The 21,216-nt window shown below is 40.7% G+C and overlaps 1 protein-coding gene across 7 annotated transcripts in view; it reads right to left on the bottom strand.

Annotated features, from left to right (window-relative positions):
* LOC310927935 (transcription factor COE1) overlaps positions 1-21,216 on the bottom strand; it is a gene marked incomplete at both ends in the record, with an annotated part of 92,736 nt that overhangs the window by 14,341 nt on the left and 57,179 nt on the right. For 2 of the 7 annotated variants that reach the window (XM_083890368.1, XM_083890370.1), the window contains 4 exons: positions 12,223-12,349; positions 14,301-14,434; positions 15,303-15,444; positions 16,413-16,494. In XM_083890368.1, the coding sequence (XP_083746494.1) occupies positions 12,223-12,349; positions 14,301-14,434; positions 15,303-15,444; positions 16,413-16,494 (485 nt within the window). Of the gene's footprint in view, positions 1-12,222; positions 12,350-14,300; positions 14,435-15,293; positions 15,445-16,412; positions 16,495-21,216 lie in introns of all 7 variants that reach the window. The other 5 variants (XM_083890371.1, XM_083890374.1, XM_083890372.1 and 2 more) reach the window with 3 other exon arrangements.

The raw sequence follows: 21,216 nt of genomic DNA, 5'->3' as shown, positions 1-21,216 counted from the left end.
CGCGATCACTGGTGATTCTGGGCTGCATTTATAGGTGCAGTGGGAGAAATCCTGCCATAGGTAATTATTACTCACACTTAAAATGACTCCCTCACTGTCTAATGTGCCTCCTCTTAGCACTTTAAAGAGGTAATATCAAGGACGGGAGAGAGTTTGTATTTTATAGAGCTCACCGATTTAGCTCTGAATAAACAGGAACTGAACCTTATAAATCTATCAGAGTGTTATCTATTTATAAGTTTAGACTAAACTATTTCTATTTATTTATTTATAATAAAACTTGAACAGTTTAGGTTGTGCAATAATGATTATGCTACACAGGAGACTGAGATAGATAGATAGATAGATAGATAGATAGATAGATAGATAGATAGATAGATAGATAGATAGATAGATAGATAGATAGATAGATAGATAGATAGATAGATAGATAGATAGACAGACAGACAGACAGACAGACAGACAGACAGACAGACAGACAGACAGACAGACAGACTCTTGGAAATCAGGGTTCCAAAAGGGTTCTTCTAAAGAAATAGAGACTTTCACTTGCATTCACTTCCTCTCTGCTGTTGAGAGAGTCAACTTCCTGTTTACACCAGCAAACACATGCCCAGTGTACCTGACTGATCATGTGACACGGGTGTGTCAGTATAAATGTAGATATCATGTGCTATCTTATCTGCATGCAGATCAGTTTCCTTTGAAAAAGGCGTTTTTCAAACATGGTATGGATGTAGCTGTAGTCTCCACCCGAGTGTGAGTCGAACATTGGTTCTCATTTTACCCCTGCTTTGGTCTCCACCCACTCCTGAAAGAAAAAACTCTATCTCCTCTGCAGAGCTGAGTCAAATTAATCTCCATGTGGAACTCCTTTTTCATGAGAAGTCACGCCATCCATTTGTTATATAAATACACTGGGAGCCACATTCGATGACATTTTTCACTTACTTCCTGTCATAAAAATGATGTTGCGGCTTATCTGCCTAATTTTTGCTTCACAGAAACCTAAACATGTGTGGCAAGAGTTTCCATCGGCTTTTTATTTCCACCATCTGCTGTTTCTAGAATCCTCTGCTTTGTTTTTGCACCCTTAACCTCTTAAACGGTGTAAAACAATCCTGCCGATTTCCAACAAAATCCCACCGGTGTCATATAATGTAAAATACAGTACAGGGACGAGTAAAGACTGACCAGTGAGCGGTGATGGGAAAAAAAGAACGCTGACGCTTGCTTCCTTCGGTCTTGAAAAATAAGCAGAATTGCCTGTGGGGATTTCACATTTCATTTAACATGTCTGTCTAAAGATTTTCTTTCTTTCAAACACAACACAAAGTTGGTTGAGTACATGCTTACTGTATAGGATGGTGGTATAGTATATATAATTATATAATTATAGATGTCCTTCTTTTCCATATTTCTTACAAATTACATAGGGAGACAACAACTACATGCAAATAATTCCTTGTACATGCATGTGTTTACATACTTGGCGAAAGCTGATTCTGATTAATATTACATTTACTTAAAGTGGAGGTGAATGGATGAATGTCTCCGTACATGGGACGTTTTGTATTTATTTAATCAGCTCTTTTGCATTTTGTTGCGTGTATGAAACTCTGCATTAAACACGATCTATTAATCACACTCCCATCACAGACACCCCCTCACCGAGGCGGATCATTTAAATATAAATACTCATTTCATGCTACGCTAATGCTGCCTCACACCGCTGCCACTAGATGTTCATGTTATTCAATTGTTTTGCTTGGCCTCACACTTGTACAAATCAGACCGTCCTGAACTGCATCTAAAGAGATGAGCTGTCAAGTCTAATGCTGATCAGTGGTAGGGCAAGTCGTCTTTTTTTTACTGGAAGGTTGTGGGTTTGATTCCCAGTTCCACTGTTTCCTTGGTCAGGACACTTAACCCCATGTCACAAGATGTATAGTAGGAAAAAAAACTTTGGTAGTCCTGCAACTCTACTTGATTTTGTCTTGTTGAATGTTGGTGATACTTGCACAAGTACCAATATGTTCATTGTGAGGGGAATCTCAACCTTCAGTGGCTTTTATGGCTTGATCCTCAAACTAATGATATGAATTTCCTTTGCATTATTTGCATTATTTGCATTATATGCATCACATCATTCACACCTGTTTGTGTTTTTAAACTGAGTTTGCATACAATCCAATCAACTGAAAATGGTGTTTCTTTCTTGGTCTGGACACAGTATAAAGCGTCACTGTTTCTGCTTGTTGAAAATAATAACACACAAATGTGTTTTCCATGCTACACTTGTTATTTGTGGATGTTATTTTGTGTTCACCCTGAACACATGATAAACAGACAGCATCCCAACATCTGTGCCACTCACTGGGTGGTGGTGGTGGTGGGAGTGGGGGAGGTTTGCCTAGTAAGGAGAGTGGGTGATGTCCTGTTTAGTGACATTTTTTTTTGGGGGGGGGGGGTTCGGAAAATAATGAACTGGCTCAGCATGATCTCTGGGAGCCGGAGAGACTGAGAGGATGTCAGTTCAAACTCTGGCTGGGAAACTGTTGCTGAAAGAAAAACACATCCCTCAACAACTGCCGCGGAGTTTGTCTTAAATCAGAGCACTCGAGCGGCTCCAGTGCAGCCGAGCAGTGGAAGATGGGATGTTTTGGAAAGCTGCCAGCGTGAAAATGTTTATGTCTTGTTTATTTTCAGTTGACGAGCTTTTGAGCTCAAGTACCTGATCCTTAAATGTACTTGTTTTATTTCAAATTGACCTATTTCCAACAAATGCTTGAGTCTGTGTTTTACCAGAAGTTTATAATTGTCCCAGTATTGATTACATTAGTTAAGGAATCCCATTAATTTAACAGAGAGTTTAAATGTCCTCTGAATTTGGCTGCTCTGTCTGCAGTTAAAGGGTCAGTTCACATAGTTTCTCACCTGCCTCTCCTGGTATAGTTTTCCTTATTTGTTTTTGGCTGCCGGCAATAATACGGACATATAGGGAATTTTATCTAAGCGTTTAAAATCTCAAAAGACGAACAATTCTACACAACCAACCAATCATCTAGTTTGCCATTCACCCATTCACATCCAGCATGTATACTAGCTCCCAGAGAACCCACAACCTTGCGAATGAAAGACGACCCGCGACACCACTTAGCCCAAGGCCAACCCCAAATAACACAAAGTCAACAACATGCTTTTTTTTGGCAACACCTGAGCGGAAACAAATATCCCCCAAAATAATAACAAACGTCAGCAAAGTAACATCGGCGTTAGTTAGGAAGTTAGTGTTCCAAAAATAATCCCATCTTTGCTTACAATCTTTGCTCGTATTCTCAGGCCCCGACACATTTTTGTTTCAGATATATGACATGTTTTGGCTGTGAGGCTGAAACAAATTATTATAAAGGTTCAAACACATGTTTTATAGGTCCTATATTATGCCAAATCAACTTTTTAATCATTTTAATCCTTCAATCATGTTTTTGTGGTCCTTCTCAGTCTAAGTACAGGAGATAAAACATGCGATGTTGACTTCCGCGCTCCTTGGGACGTCACGCGATGCTAAATTCCTGCAATTGCTGTCTCGCGGAGCTCCGCTTTGTCCGTAAAACACGCGAGAGTTCTGGCGAGGGCAACAACTATCCGAAAACCAGAAGTTCGCAAAGTCCACAAAAAGTTCTATTCTTGGCTCCACAGTGCAGCACAGAGTTCTACACAAACTTCCAGCCTCAGAGAATTTATCTGTCCAGTGGATACATGGTATATAGATAGATAGATAGATAGCAATGTGCCTGCAAAAGCCTGCAAATGATCAATTTTCCAAATGCTAACTGCTGTTAGCTCCCAGTAGCCTCTGTGGCTAATGTCATTTCCTGTCCCTTAAGTTTCGTTTTATTTTTTTTTAAGGTGGACCTAAAGAGATACTACTTAACAAAGCATTCTGAACAGGGCTGTTTTGGCAGGGTGATTGAACTGATGTGGTGCTTCATCCTTATGCTATTTTGACCAAAGCATGTCACAGACATGTTCATTAGGACACCAGGGAACTAGACGTGGAGAAATAGGGTATAATATGGGACCTTTAATAGTTTTAAAGAGGAAAGCCTCAGAGCTTCCCATCCAAAGATCACCTCTAACAATAGTAATGTGAGTCCAGGAAGCGCTCGCACCCAAAAACTTCAACTTCATCTGCGGTTTTGTTGTTGGGATCAAATCGGCCGTGTGATGGAGTGCAGCAGCTTTAACATTAAGTAAGTAACGGTGTCAAGAGCATCTGTATGATAATAACAGTGCAGCTGTAATCTAAGGGCTTTTTAAAGTGCGCTCAGAGTTCACCTTAATGTCGCAATTACGTTCTTCAACACTCTAAATCCAATCAACTTGTCAATCATGATGAAATCTGAAAAACGCTCCGTCAGTCAGAATGATGACTTTAAGTAAAGTGTGTGTGTGTGTGAGTGTGTTTTATGTCCTGAACATGTGTCTTCACTCACTGGTTAAGCCTAAAGTAACTGTGTATGTGTGGGATGAAGCGAGGAGTAAGAGAAGTAGAAAGATAATGAAGGAATGGAAGAATGGATGTAGGTGTGGGGTGCGGAGGGGTGTGTGATGTCCAAGTGTGCAGCTGCAGTGATGTTTGGTACTTTCCAAAATCCAGCATTCATAAATTACTTGCAGCTGAACGAACAATTTGTTATTTCGTCGTTTCCTTCAGCACATGTGCATGATTTTTATATGTATGTCTGTTTTATTATCACATCACACACCCAATTTTCTGCTTTCCCTTGCATCTGAATCCACTCAATCTGTTAGGAAACATAAAGTTATGAATTGTGAGCTGTGAAAAGACCAGATGTTAAACTGTCGTGACCAAAACTTTCCGAGAGAACGCTTCCTTTTTTCTTTTACCCAATTCTCGCCAAATTACGATTTCTTTATGGTTCACATGTGAGAATTACGTTCACACGTTGTAAAAGAGAAGGGAAGGAGTGAGTGATCGAAGAGGACATTTTAGACTCAGAATCAGGTGAGAGGAGAGGAAATGGAAGCAGGAGATGAGAAAGGAGCCATATGTTAAACCACCCAAAGAAAGACAGGGAAAAAAACTGTACACAGTTATGGCTAAGGAAAACAAAACTAAAAAAACAGCTGCCTAACAGTCGGTGGGATATCAACTGTCAGAATTAACTGCCAGTGTCAGATCCACACTCTGTTTACATCTCAGGAGACATTTAACCGATGCCAAGCCTAATATAACACACACAACGATGACGCACACGCACAAAGTCACGTACACAACAGAATGCTTTCAAAAACCTAAACTATCTCCAACTGACCTTTTATTAATAGAACAATATTAAAATGGCATGAATCTCTGTGTGCTTATCGGTTTGTGTCGACATGTTTGTGGGGCCAAAGGTCAAGTTTCTCACACAGTTTACAGAAATAGTATCAGTGCAGCAAAAGCCACACGATTGATTAAAAAGGCAACAGTGATACGAGCCGAGGGACAATCGGCGCACAAACACTGACCTTGCACACGGCTTTTCCGTTGATGTTTTGCTGAGACAAAGTTTGCTGCGAAAAAACTTAGTGGGTCATTAACGCAGAGTGGAAAATGTTGATCATCATCTCACAGAGAAACAATCTTTCCAGCAGAGTTTACAGTACGATGTTGACATCTGGCCCATTGCATCAAGTGGTTTCGCAGGCTTCCCTGAACCAGACTTGTTGGTGAAACAACAATCATATTAGGACTCTGTTCTGCTGGGATTGGAAGATAGTTCTGCAAAATATTAAAGGCACCAGTGCCAGTTTAAAGACATCAGAATTCACTGTGCACTTTAAAACCATAGAGATCAACTATTATATCACACTAACTGACGATATATTGACCCTAATAATGCCAGTTGGTGCATGTTATGGCAATGCCACCTCTGTGGATCTTTGGTGATCTGGTAAACTGTTGTCCCAGAATGTTTTGGCATCCTTGGGCACTGCACCTATCCACCACCCAGTGGCTATTGCTCTAAGTGTTGTATTTACATTTCAATACTAAACGGGTTCAGAATCGTAATTCGTATTCCCGCAGCAGCCTCCGTGTTACAAACCACTTGAAGCTCAGCTTCCACTGTTCTCTATGGGACAACACTGAAACTTCACTTCGAGAGAAGCTCCGCTTCTCTCAGAGTCAGCTCGGCTTCTGCATAATGATTGGAGGAACGGTCTAAAAGGCGGCACCAGTTTTTGATTGACAGCGTTGCAGAAACATACATGACAGCGGAGCTTAGACAAAAGGCCTGGTTGTGTTATGTGCATGGTGATATAGCCCATTTTATAGCACTATTATAGCATTTCAGTTTCCTTGCTCTGGTGGTTCGTTTGCAGAATTAAAGTTAAAATGTATGTATTAATAACTGGGTCTGAAATGAGCTTCCCCTGTTTCAAAGACCAGCACCGTACCTTTTTATAAATACAGCCGGTGAAAAGACAACATGCCTGACATTGCCTATATTCTGCCACTTTTATATCTATTATCTATTCATCTGATTAATGAATTAATAATTATTGGTGCTGTGTGTTTATTATCTGTATATGTTTTCTGATGTTCTTTGTGATTGTCCAACCACGTGATACTGACCCTGTCTTCCATGTAAAATAAAGGCTAAATATAAACAAAGCTTTTGCTCCATGTGCTTTAGAATAGATCCCAGCACTTAGATCCTTAAAATAGAGCCGCAAAAGAGATCGTAACCAATGTTAACAATGCGTACATGCACAGAGTACAGCATAGTATTAAGAGCTTACAAATGGACTTGATCGTGACTCTTGATTATAGGGGTCATCAAAGTTATTACAATACATCCTTTGGGGGACGTTAATGTCTGCAGCAAATTTTTAATGACAATTCTCTGAGTAGCTGCTTGGTGCCATTAAAGAACTACAAATGGAAAATGAAGGAAAGTCAGTGGGATTCATCATCAGGGAACTGCGAATGTCTGTTCCTGATTTAATGGTAAATCCATAAACAGTTATGAAGATATTTAGACTGAAGTGGTCCAGCCAATAGACTGACTGACTGTGCATGTCCTCTGGGCCACATTGTGAGGATGGATTAAAATGCCTGAATCACAAGGACATTGAACCATGGTCATAAACACAGTAAATATAAAGAAGATACTGCTAAATATACAAAATCAATGCTAGAAGTAACATCTCTGAGGACATCGTCAAGACAGAACATGCCACAACTCTCAAGATCACCACACGATGAGAATATCAGAAAATGTTATCGGATTCACTCTTTTCACACTTTTTGTTTCTACTCTTCCAGGTTCACCTGTGTCCAGTTAGCTCAAGATGTATTTATAGTTATTGTTTAACACTCAGTTTACGACAGATGTTCTTTTTTGAATCTAGGAAGCATGTTTTCCGTGGGTGTCCAAAGTGGGGCCCGCGGGCCACCGTTGGCCCGTCAGAGGTTATATTTCGGCCCACCAGATGGAAATGTAAAAATGTGAAGTATTTAACTAAGTCAAAGCTGAAATAACATTTAAGTAAGGATCAGTACTTAGGTGTTTTGCCTTCTTTGTTTTTCGGACCGTTTCTGCAGTTTAATAATAATTTAATAATCGCTTAAACATAATTTTGACGGCTTGTCTATCAACTTTTGCCTCTACCAATCTGAGTCATCTGTAAGTCGATACAGGTCTTTTTTCCCAAAGATTACCGTTCACATATGACAAACACAGCATAAGATTGTCCAGGTCAGACCCGGTCACAACAGCAGGAGAAAGTCCAGAACATACCAGCAAAGGGAGGAGTCTGGGTGGAGCGTTCAGGAGACAGAACATTCGCTAACTCACTGTGAATTATCCAGAGATTTTCCCCTGCTGTGTTCTCACATGAGCTCACTTGAACTTTATCTGGAGATTTGAGTGGGGAACTTTCAAGACGACTTCCAAAAAATTTCTAAAAAATACTTTTTTCAATCGTGTGCTCACAAACATCCCCCTACGGACAATTTCAAGAATGTTTTTTTGGAATTCAGTGCATCTCCGAGTCTTCAAATCATGTCCGTGTGCACTTTTTGGTCATAAATTCTGAGGGTTTTTTATAGGTCGAGTCAGAAAGAGATTTTCAACTAAAATACAAAGTTCCATCCCGGAGATGTTTCCATAAGTTTGTCTTTTTTTTTTAAAAACACCAAACAGGGACAATTCTGCTGCTGACATGAAGCCCTGAACCTGTTTCATCTCGACTCATTCTACCACCCTGCTGTCCATGAAAGCATCTCAGCATGAATCCCCCCCCCACACACACACACACACCTCCCTCTGTTCTGCTCAGCCTCACCCCCCCCCCCCCTTCTTAACTACACCTTCTGCCACTTTCATCCATCCATCCATTCTTCCATCACTCCTCTTCCAGCCTTGCTCTCCCTCTCAGAGGCCAGAGCTGCCCGCGGATCAATACTCATAGAAGTTTCATGAGGGCGGACCCTCCACTCCTGTTTCACAATAAAATGTAGAGGGGAAAGGGAGAGAGGGGGAAGTGGAAGAAGCACAGTGAAATAGAGAAAAATATTGTCCGTGTTGTAGCTCTGTGTCGAGGATTTATTATACAATAGTGACATTATTCTTGTCATCATTTGGCAGCCTTTAAACAAAAGGGTGCAAACAGGAGAGAGGAGAGGCTGGGCGAGGGGGGAAAATGTGTGGGTGAAAAGGACAAAGAGGGCTGATGGAAAAGGAGAAGAAGAAGAACGAGAGGAGGAGGAGGAGGAGAGAAGGTGTGGTAGGGATCGATTCTCTGGCCAGCCAGCAGTTCAATACCACTGAATTATTGCTTCATTCTTCCCCTTATGAGATGAGATCTCTTTCTCTGCTGCTCCTCTTCTCTTGGCAACTTTCCGCGTGTTGGTATACGTGTGTGTATCTGAATATGTGTATCGGTGTATGTGTGATCCATTTAGCAGGCGATCGATGCTTTACAATCTGGTTTTAAAAGTCCACCTTTCGTGGCTGTCTTTATGTCCGTCTCACCTTCTGTATTTCAATCTCTTATTCTATCGTTTCTTGATGCCAACGCAGAGTTAAATTGCTCATAAAGCAGGAGAAAAAAAAGCTGTAATGCAAAAAGTTTCTCTTCCAAGGCTGATCTTAGATCTGCCTGCAGCTGCACTGACAATAAATCAGCTCTGATTTATCAATTGGGACTATTGTGTTTTCACATTGTGTGATGTAGAGAACGTTAATTTCTCCCAATAGGCAGATGAAGCAGCCATAAGGCATTGACTGTGTGTGTGTGTGTGTGTGTGTGTGTGTGTGTGTGTGTAGGCTATGTGATAGACCATCTGTTAACCAGACTACTCACCATCTTTCCCTCATATCTTTCTGATTTACACTTACTTTCAACTCCTGCCCCCGTTTGAAAGTGTGTGTGTGGTACGTTGTGTAAGACACGACTCCAAGCAAGTGAGGCTTTGTGTGTCTTTTTCACATGTGTGTGTGTGTCCGTGGATGCATATTGTTGCATCTGTGCAGTGCGTTTAATTGCTCGGGTACTTACACCCAGAGGCAACCACAGCTAACACACTGCAACAAAAAAAAAAAAAAAAAAGCCCACACCGGCCAATCAGCTTTCACCGCCGCCGACCTTTCACCAGCGACTTCCAGAACGAAGTCGACCTTGAGGCGGGGTCGCGCAACCGCGGTAACGGATCGCATTTCCTGGGTCGCATGTTGAAACCATCAGCCAATCGTGAGGTCACAGGGGTCACCGCCGGCCAATAGGAAGCGCAGTTAGACGCCAGACGGACCAATTAGCAGCCGGCTCGCCTCAGGGTCAGACCAAAGATGTTTTGACTGAAGAACTTTGAAGGAGCAGGCAGAAGAACTTAAGGCCTTTAATATACTTCAACTATCGTTGTCTTTAAGTGAAGAGATTTATGACTAAAACAATGTTCTGGGCCTGTTTTATTGTGCTCATAGCCACTCACTGCTCTTTCCAGAAACCTCTCAGCGATGAACTCATGTGGTGAGGTAGCATTTTCCTGGTACCTGTAGCTATTTTCATCGTCAAGTCAGCAACTTTCCTTCACTTTTTCTTTCCTTTTTTTTTTTTTTTCTGAAGCAGACTTTTTTTTGTTAAATATAGTTCTCATGCTAAAATGAGGCTTTGTTTTGACACCGACAGTAAAACTAACAATGTATTCCTGGTTGGTTGAGGTTGATTTCTATTTCCATGTATGCCATTATTTCATCATGCATGTAATCTGATGCTAAGGGTGTATTATTCAAAAAGTAGCAACAAATGACTGTAGCTTTTGTTTACAACAGGGAATATGACAATTTATTAATGGAAAATGTATCAGGTTTAAAGCCTGTTTTTTGCAGTCTTAAATGCTGCTGTCATATAACTGTCCCTTGTTGATTTTTTTGGGAGCTTTCATGTTAATATTAAAGGTGCCATATATAAGAATGTGGCCAAAATAGGTTATTACATTCAAATTCAAAATACCGAGGTCTTTTAGGTTTTGTTTTCTGACTTAACTGGCAACCCGTGGTTGCTCGGCAGCTGAGACTCTACTGACTGCAATGATTGGTAGACAGCGGTAGGTGGCGCCACATGCCAAAACATGATTTCAAAACATAAACATGATTTGCAGTCTGCAAAGTATTTATTTTAATGCGAATATTGTCTGTACTGTTGTTGTTGGTGAGTTCAGTTTGTTATATGAACATTATTCCTGAGTCTGTGACATATTAGGATGATTTTATGGCCAGTTGATTTAGATTTATTACATAATGCACCTTTAAATAAATATAGGTGTAGCTAACAATGTTATCAAAGAACAACAAAAATTTGGTACATGTACAGAGGCTGGCATTGTTTTTGGCGTGTTCTCCCCATCTAAATGTGGGTTCTCTTAGGGTTCTTCCACCCACAAAAAAATGCAGATTAGTTTAACTACACTCTAAATTAACTGGAGGTGTTGGCTCTGTGATGGACGAGTGTCCAGAGTGTGACCCCGCCTTTCGCCCTGTGTCAGCTGGGACTGTCTCCACCCCCCCACCCCCCCGCCGCCCTCATGTGGAGGATAAAGCAGGATAAAACTGAACATTAAAACTTTATTGAACCTGACACCAACAGTAAAACTGACACGGTTCAGTTTTTCATCATCATTGATCAGGTTTAAATCCTGTTTTATTGCACTCGTAATTGTTGCTGTAACATAAATATCTTTTTTTTCGCCCACTTTCACAACCACAAAGCAATGAACCCACTTTCTTTGTCTGACCAGCGACATTCATTGACTTTTTTTCCCTTCTTTTCTGATGTTTGTTTAGATTTCACATGTAATCTGATGCTGAAGGTGCAAGTGTAGCTTTATTTTGAATTTAGAAAAGGACATTTTAAAACTTTCCTCAGCCTGACACCAACAGTAAAACTGATTTTTTTTTAATACCATAATTGATCCGATTTTAATCCTCATCTTTATCTTTGTTTAATCGCTGAGGTCACGAGACGCCTCGTACCTGGGATAATTTACACAGCTGCGGTTTTATTCGCCCGTCTCTCTCTTTCTCTCACTATTAATGACGTCATTATTATGGTGTGATGGAGCCATGTTGAGCGGATCAATACCAGACATCACATCACCTCGATCCATTTTCACATGTCCGCACAAAACGCGCGCACACACACACACACAAATGCACACGCATGGTTTTTTTCTTTCCTCTGTTGAATTCAACGGGAAAACGCTCAGGAATCAGACACACTTTTTCATGGTGGGGTATAGTATGAGTGTGTGTGTTAGTAAACTGGGTGTTCTGGATGATTTCACTAATGGCTTCAGTATGGAGGGCTATAAAGAGCAGACTGTTTAATTGTAGCTGGTTTTAACGAGCCTCTGATTATGGCAACATTCGAACGAGTGTGGGTTGTTAATGTTGACTAATCTACAGTCATTAGTTCAACGCTGTCTGGCCTGAGAGTGAACTGCAACTCATGGAAGCTGCACACACACACACACACACATGGACATAGACACAGGAGGCACTTACAAACACAAACAAACATTTCCCCCCAAAAAAGAGAACAGCAATGAAAAATTAAAGCTCCCCTCGAGAAATCCGAGGGAAAGTACAGCCGTTATACTTGTGTTTGTGCACGTGCACGCGCGTGCGTTTGTGTGTACAGTGAACATACCTGTGTATATGAACCTTCCCGGTGTGCCCTTGCAGAACTGTTTCGACTTGTAAGACAGAGTGACCTCCACGACGCCAGGAATGTGTCTGGGCGGCGTCTGCACCCGGATGGCGTGCGGCGTGATTAACTGCAGACAGAAGTTGATCGGGAGTCAGTACAAAAAGAAAATTCGGCTCAAACGAATTTTACACTTCATATTATACCCTATTTCTCCAAGTTAACCTAGTTCCCTGGTGTCCTAATGAACATGTCTGTGACATGCTTTTGTCAACGGATGAAGCACCACAGCAGTTCAATCACTCTGCCAAAACAGCCCTGTTCAGAACGCTCTGTTTAGTAGTATCTCTTTAGGTCCACCTTAAAAAAAAAGTAAAATGAAACTTAAGGAACAGGAAATGACATCAGCCACAGAGGCTACTGGGAGCTAACAGCAGTTAGAATTTGGAAAAGTGATCATTTGCAGGCTCTAGCAGGCACATTGACGTCATATATAACCTGTATCCACTGGACTGATAAATCCTCTGAGGCTGGAAGTTTGTGTAGAACTCTGTGCTGCACTGTGGAGCCAAGAATAGAACTTTTCGCGGATTTCCGGTTTTCAGATGCCGTTGCCCTCGCCAGCACTCTGGCGTGTTTTACGGACAAAGCAGAGCCCCGCGAGACAACAACTCCAGGAATTTAGCGCATTGTGATCGCGGAACTCAAGATTGCGTGTTTTATCCCCTGAGGACCACAAAAACACAAATAAGTCATATTTTTTCACATTTTGCCGACTGATTGGGTCTCTAGAGTCCCAAATCTAAGGATTTAAATGATTAAAAAGTTGATTTAGCAGAATATGTCCCCTTCAACTCCTACCATGGATCAGTATTGACCATTCAGCATGATTTTACATTAACTTGTTTGCTAACAGCTCTGGTTTAAAGTTTATTTTCGTTTGCGGGGCTGGAGGTTATTGCGTTTGCACTTGCTAATGTGGTGAAAATCGGCACTCGCCGAGGTTTATTTACGTTACGGATTCCGCATGTGAATTTCAAGTCAGCTGCAAACACAGCTCACACTTATTTACTTAGTCCTAACTTCTTTCCGTTCAAACTTTATATTTTGAGTTAAAAATTCATGTGAACTACTATATTACAAGTATTTCTCAAAAACTCATGTTTGTCACGCAAAGAAATACACTGCTATAACTTTAATTGACTATAATTAAAGCCAAATTTCCCAGCACTTATACATGCACACTTCAGTGGGACCAAACATGAGGCATTTAGCATCATATTTTTATGGATGCTTTTCCAAATGACTCTTTAATATTTGGCCCATATTTGCAAAAAGGCAGAATGAAGAGACGCGAGTGAAGACAACTTGGCAAACATGAGCTATCATTTTCCACTAAAAATCTTCAAACTGTGTTTTCTCGCCTCCGAATCAATAATCAGGTTGAGTGCAAATGAAACATTTCGTTGGCTCGGCTCCATCAGAAGGCAGTCTGAGGAACGCCAAGAGAGCTGAGTCAGTTTGAACTCAAGTGAACTGAGACTCTGTACACATGTTAGTGTGTGTAAGTGTGGCTCTCAACACTGTAAACAAACCCCTCAGCTCTTATAACACACACATTATACACGTACACAAATCCATCCATGTATGCCACCGTGTACACACACAAACACACACTTTGTGTTGTCGTTGGAAAGGAGCCCGCGGCTGCTCGGCGCACACGGTGAGTGGAGTCAGAAGACAAATAAACATTCTGTGGAGGAGTGGCGTTCGGGTAAAAGTATGATAGTGTGTGTGTGCGTGTGCGTGTGTGTTTTTGTGTGCGTTAAAGTGATCGCAATCTGCTGATTTGATCAGTATCCCACAGAGAAAGAGACAGAGGGAGTGTGGGTGAGGACGGTGCTTATTGGCGGGGGCTCATTAGTGAGGCAAACCTCATTTGGACAAACACAGTTAAGAGCCTGACCATGAGGAAAAGTATGTTTTCATATTGAATGACTCCCAACAGTCGGAGGGCAAAAGCGCACACATGAGGGGCTAAAACAACACACACACAGGATGCTGATTGCGGGCAAACGAACCTCGCTCCAGACCAGCATGGTACCGAAAATGACTTGGAGACCGTCAAAGAAGTTGTCCCCGATGATGATGACCGTAGCGCCCCCTGTAGTCCACCCCTCACTAGGACTGATGGCTTTGATACATGGAGCTGCTCCTGAGGGAAATCGAGGGTATGGAGGGGTTAAAGTAAGAGAGAGAGAGAGAGAGGTGGACGAAAGGGGAGGGGAAAGTAAAGCAGAATAAATATTAACAGACTGTATTTCTGTAAGTTGCTGAGTAGAAGCCACAAAAATCACATGAAATCACACTCGACAGTCATGGTTGGAGGGAAAACATTTGTTTCCATTAAAGGCCGATCGGACTCCAAACAAGGACAGGAATCTGGCTTCGAGTCCTTTTGCATCTTCACCTCATATTGTTTTTATGCTAAACCCTTGGATTTAAGCTGTGGTCGTGATCAACTATGGTCACTGAAACTCTGAAATTCCCCCTTGGAATTAGCTTTTAAATGTGCACACTCCTTTGTGTTATTTATTGCTTCCTTATCACAAAAAGATGCCTTTACCAGAAAGTCTGTGATGAGATTACTACAGATTTTGTTGCAAAAATAATGCTTTTATTTGAATTGAATTGAATTGAGTGGTATTTCAAAGCGACTGGATGCAGTCAGCTTTGTGTCACTGCTGTGTTGAGTATTGTGCGTATACAAGATCCAGTTTAATATCACAACAATAACAGCTTGTCTGTCAAACACCAACACATGTTGCAGAGTGTGTGTGTGTGTGTGTGTGTGATCAGTATTCAGCTGAAATACAACAACCGCTCTTTTTTTTATGAAAAAGAAGCATAATTACATTAGTGTGTGTGTGTGTGTGTGTGTGTGTAGATGGTTGGATTAGCCAGATGGAGGGGCAGGAATCACCTGATAGGATTAAACCATCAACCATCTGGTGGCCATGCTGCTTACACTTACACATATTCACACACACACACACAGACACACACACACACACTCGTATTACCGTGTTCTAGGTAAGACGCCGTTCCCTCCACGGGGTCGAGCCTGCGGGCCCGTCGGCCATGTTTGGAGTTGTTGTGGACGAACATGTTGTCGGACACCGACAGAACATGGCCCTCTACGCTCACCGTAGTCGACACCACCACCTGCGGAGAGGCGAGGGGGGACAAAGATAAGGCCGTAAATAAAAGATGGTGGACAAAATGAAGAAGTGAGAGAAAGAGCAAGGGAGCAGGAAAAAAAGGGAAAAGGGGCCGAATTACAAAGTTGAAAGCGTGAAAGTGTGAAAAGCTCTTTAAATGTAACCCGTTATCACTGCTATTACTATCACCCTCAACACACACTCAGTGTGTGTGTGTGTGTGTGTGTGTGTGTGTGTGTGTGTGTGTGTGTGTGTGTGCAGTGTCTATCCTCCTCTGTTCAATAGTTCCTGATGGGTCCGGCCCTTAATTATCTCCCAGGGAAACAGAGCTGTCTTCTGTGGTTCCACTACAATAGAGCTGCACAATTAGAGGCGCAGACACTGTCACCCGCTCGCTACTGTACAACTTTACTGTATCGCTGTCTCGCGCGCACACACACACACACACACACACACACACACACACACACACACACACACACACACACACACACACACACACACACACACACACACACACACACACACACACACACACACACACACACACACACACACACACACACACACACACACACACACACACACACACACACACGTGCCCTTGTAATAAATCTATGAGTATCTCTCAAGCCTCCAATATTTCCACTCAAACTCAAGTGGTGTCTTCCTGATTGTTTTCTGGCTGCGAAGATAAGGAAATAATAAAGACTGCACCGCCTTAAATCTTAATCCCGACCCCTGCATCCCCCTCTCTTTCTTTCTTCCATTGTCTCCGCGCATTGTGTGCATATTTATTTATGTTCTGCCCAGACGAGGTCACGATCGCACGTTTCCTGCGATCGCTTATTTACTTACATGTACGCACGCATTCCTGTGTTTAATGTGTTACGGTGAACTTGTGTATTTGTACGACTTAAATCCACAAGCAGAGGAGAGAGAGGGGGGGAAAAAAAAGAAGTGGTTTTCTACCTGGAACCTCCGCATGTCCCGTGGGTTCCCTGCATTCTTTAAACAGTTCTGGTTGCACTTCAGGAAAAACTTGAGGAAGAATCTATAGAAACAGAGAGGATAGAGAGGGGGAAAAAATGTGAGGTTAAGAGTTTAACATTGGACCAGAGTGAAGACAACCTCACTACTTTCCTTCAGGAAATGTGAATTCAAGCCCAGTCTCTAACACTCACAGCAGACAGAAAAATTAATATTTCATACTGCTGGAAATTTTAAAATGAATTTCCTCATGGAGTTTCCATTGTGGATATGTGGTTTTTTATTCTGCTTAAATCCACACCGACTGCTTTGAGAAGCCAAAAAATACATGATGATGAACACACAAGAAGGTGAATAAAACAACAGACTGGTGAAAATACATTTGACTGCGAGCCATGTTTTAAGTTTGAGAAAATCTCAAGTTTGACCTCCAGTGAATCCAAACTTTATTGTCTTTTCTGAGGCTTTTGTTCAACACAGAACAATTGTGAAACTGTTTCAAAAAGCATGCGGTAAAAGCGTTTTCTTTATACTGACCCTGATTTCATTTAATTTCATTAAAAAAAGGAGCTCTATGTGTGTGTTGACACTGTGTGTTTTAAACGGGACCATATGTCATGGACGTATAGGCGTCGACACGATGAATCAAACACACAGATGGTCAGATCACCAGCAAACAAACACATCCACAGTGTGTTTTCGGTGTGAGCCAGCTGGCCGTTCTGGCACGAGAAACACACGCTCGCACATGTTCAGGTGTTTGTTACAACTCCATAAAACAAACGTACATCAGGGCCGCGATCGTCGTATGTCGCAACTCTGCAAACCGCAGATACGTACGTACGTGTATCAGACGTAAATATCATATTTGGCGGTGTTTGTACCACTGCTGAAAAACAGAGCTGCGCTCCAAACACGGTGAGATGCAACAAAAGGAGGGCTCTAACACTGTAACGCAAAACACATTTAACAAAACATTTCTATTTTGACACATATTTTTCAAAACTGGATAAAACAAAACAGTAAAAGTCAACGCTGTTTGACTGCAAAGTTAGTTTAACATTATATATATATGTGTGTATATATATCTATGTATATATATATATATATATATATATATATATATATATTTATTTATTTACTTTTAATTAAGTCCACTTAATTAAGTATAATAAAAAAATACATACATACACTCACACAAGCTATATAGATATAAAGTTATGCGTCAGTCTCTATATATGTATATATATACATATATTATATATACATATGTATATATATACAAGCTATCTAAATATAAAGTAATACGTCACTCTAAAGTCATACGTCACTATATATATGTATATATATACAAGTTATATAGATATAAAGTCATACATCACTATATATGTATATATATACAAGCTATCAGATATAAAGTAATACGTCACTCTAAAGTCATACGTCACTCTCCATATATGTATGTATATACATATATTATATATACATACATATATACATACAAGCTATATAGATATGAAGTTATACGTCACTCTAAAGTCAAAAGTCACTCTATATATATGTATGTATATATACATATATTATATATACATATATGTATATATATATACAAGTTATATACATATAAAGTTGTACGTCACTCTAAAACATGAAGTCAAACATGACTTCATGATTTAGTTAAAAAAAAAATTCAATGAAAAACTCGGTACAGAGAAGTGCAGAATATGTTAAATATGTTTTAAATATACACCCCATATACCCTATGAAAGAGAATTATGTTTCTCTTTCTCTGAGGTAGTAGAATAAAAGTGGTTAATACTGCACTTTTTAATCTCTAAAAATAAAACAGAATAAATACACACAACGGGAACGGAAAATTTACGTCAGGATAATTAAAACTTTACACAGAAATATAAATGAATAAAATATAAGCTTGTGTTTAAGTATCAATTTTTTTTCTTCATTTTAATGTTAATTATAATTAATGCAAATGCATCTATTCTCCAAACTTTGCCCCCGTTTCCAGACATTCTCGCTCTTCATTCTTTCCAGACAAAACCTCTAATTCAAATGAATTCAACCCCCACCTCGAAGCGAGGCCAAAGCAGCCAAACCTACGTGACAGACTAAAGACTATAGTCTTCTGTTTGGCAGATGTGTCGCTGTAACGTTGACAAGGGTGAGAATTTCCTGTGAAATATAGGCCTGTGTTCAAGACCACGGCTTTTACTTTCTTTTGGTGGTGACTTAGTCACAGTTTGTTCACAGTGATGTGGTTGCACTAAAACCCTTTAACCCACCAGCCTGTCTCACTGTTATTTTGGTCGTTGTCACTTTAAATATCTAAGAAACAATTAGCAAAAATGGAACAATACAGTATTTTTTCGCAGATATACAACAGTTAGACCTATTTGCTTGTTTACACTTGCATGTCTTTCTCCCTTTTGTTTTGTTTTGCTCTTTGTTTTAATTTCTTTCGGGTTTATTGGACAGAAATGTGACGTTTGCGCGTTGTAATTATAAAGCTTTTGTATTGCATTTAAATAATCGGGAACTTTTGCGAAGTCTTCATCACCTCCGCTCCCTCGTGGCTGAGCCTGGTGCTCCGCTGTATGAAAGATGACAGCTCTTGAACTGAACCGCCGGAACAAAGCAGAGGTGTGAGCTTGTGTGACTGCGATTGTGTGTGTGTTAGTGTGTGACGGTGCAGCACAGTCCAGTGGCAGGTCTGAGTGTAAAACTCTGCGTTAACGAGCTCAGGCTTCGTTAGAACACCGCCGCCGGGATTCTGCATGGCTAATTACCTTGACCCCTGACCCCTGGGTGACAGCCTATCACAGCAGAGGACAGCCACACTGACCCCTGCTGACCTCCCACTGTCTAGTCCTCTTCACAACACTAGCATAGCGTTAACACAACCGCCTCAGCTGACCCTCCGCTGTACATCTCTATGTAAGGGAGGCGGGAGGATCACACACACACACACACACACACACACACAGTCCACAGTGTTTCTGCCTGAAATATGCTGAGGAGATTAAAGAAATAGTGGAGAGAAAAAAAAAATAATAATCAGAAAATTAAATTGTTGTTGTGGACAGGTGCTGTTGCTGTCAATCATTATTTATTATCAGAAAATGAGGAGTAAAATGTACTTCCTGTGGATAAGGAAACAAAACATTAGATATTGCAGTACCTGAAAATATTACGGGACTTCAGCGTAGATTATACAGTGCAAAATAATACTTCAATAGTATAGATTTCCATATTTTCTTCTGATAATCTATGTTGCACATTGATTGACATTGTATACTGTCTTTATTCTGTGTGCTATTGTGTGTCCGTGTGTGTATATAATTGTGTCTGATCAGTTGGAAATTCCCTCGTAGCTAAGTCTGGAACAAAGCATTTTACCCCTTCTTACTGAGATGAGTGTATTTTGTAAATTGATACAAGTACATTTGAAAAAAAAAAAAAAAAGTGGATTTATTTTTGCTGTCAGTAAGTCCTGAACTACATGGGTATCAGTGCCAAAGCTAACATCAGATTCTGGCAGGAAAATTACATTAATGCTCTATTTTATTGTAACTGTCATTATTAAAATGAGTGTTTCTCCAATCATTCACCATCAATTCATCCACAGCAGCCTTAGTCTTAAAGCTACAGTATACAACTTTTGCCAATGGCCTGCGAGACATTTCATGAAGGAAATAAAAAAAATTTCTTGCATTGTTGCAAAAGCCAAACAACTGGCTGCGTCACAAGCGCTAATGTGTTTGCATAAAGTAAATCCCTCACAAGACTGAATTCTGACAGAGAAAATGTTATTAACACAAGCTCTGAAGCTCAGAAGGGTTTTTTTTTTTTGGGTGAAAAAAGAGCCTTGTTGCTGCTGGAATCACACGGAGAAAATTTGTTTTTCACTCAGACCTGTGATGAAACAACAGACATAAATAAACCCTCCCCCGTCTCACAAAAAAACAGAGTTCCCACACAACTCGACTGAATTCTCAAATTACATTTCATACGGAACATATTTTCTCCCCAGATTATGTTTGTTTTTGTCATTTCACAATCGTGACCTAGTTCACGACGTGTTTGAGGCGAAGTTCTTGCTTAGAAGTGGAGAGGACGCTGGTGGAAGGGAACAATAGTGAACCTTGTATTTAAATGCTGTCGTGAGGACATGATGGTGTGCAGTTTTTTTATGGATTGTTGATGCTATGAGGAAAAAAACGAAAAAAACTTTTCCTAACCTTCATATAACATGTATCCACTGGACAGATAAATCCTCTGAGGCTGGAAATTTGTGTAGAACTCTGTGCTGCTCTGTGCAGCCAAAATAGAACTTTTTGCGGACTTCCAGTTTCTGGATATGGAGGATGCCCCTCGCCAGCACTCTCACGTGTTTTACGGACAAAGCGGAGCTCCGCGAGACAACAATTCCAGGAATATAGCGCATTGTGACGTCCCAGTGAGCGTGAAAGTCAACATCGCGTGTTTTCTCTCCTGTACTTAGCCATAATACTGAGTCATCTTTTTTCACAATTTGCAGACTGATAGGACCAAGATTCAAATAGTGTTAGTCAAGTCAGTTACGCTTTTAAAGTACATATAAACATCATAGTCGAAACACCCGATAATGCGATACACGGTCCACAATACCAATAATCCACGATAATCACAATTGCAAGTGGTTGGAGCATCTCTTAACGTAGCTTTCTCCACCATATCCTGCTGTAAACTCCCTCAGTGAGTGAAACTGACAGGGTCCGTTTACTTTAGA

The sequence above is a fragment of the Microchirus variegatus genome (genome assembly GCF_963457635.1).
Source record: "Microchirus variegatus genome assembly, chromosome: 5".
Classification (NCBI taxonomy): domain Eukaryota; kingdom Metazoa; phylum Chordata; class Actinopteri; order Pleuronectiformes; family Soleidae; genus Microchirus; species Microchirus variegatus.
Note: the sequence above shows the minus strand (reverse complement) of the source record. Positions and strands in the feature narration are given on the sequence as shown.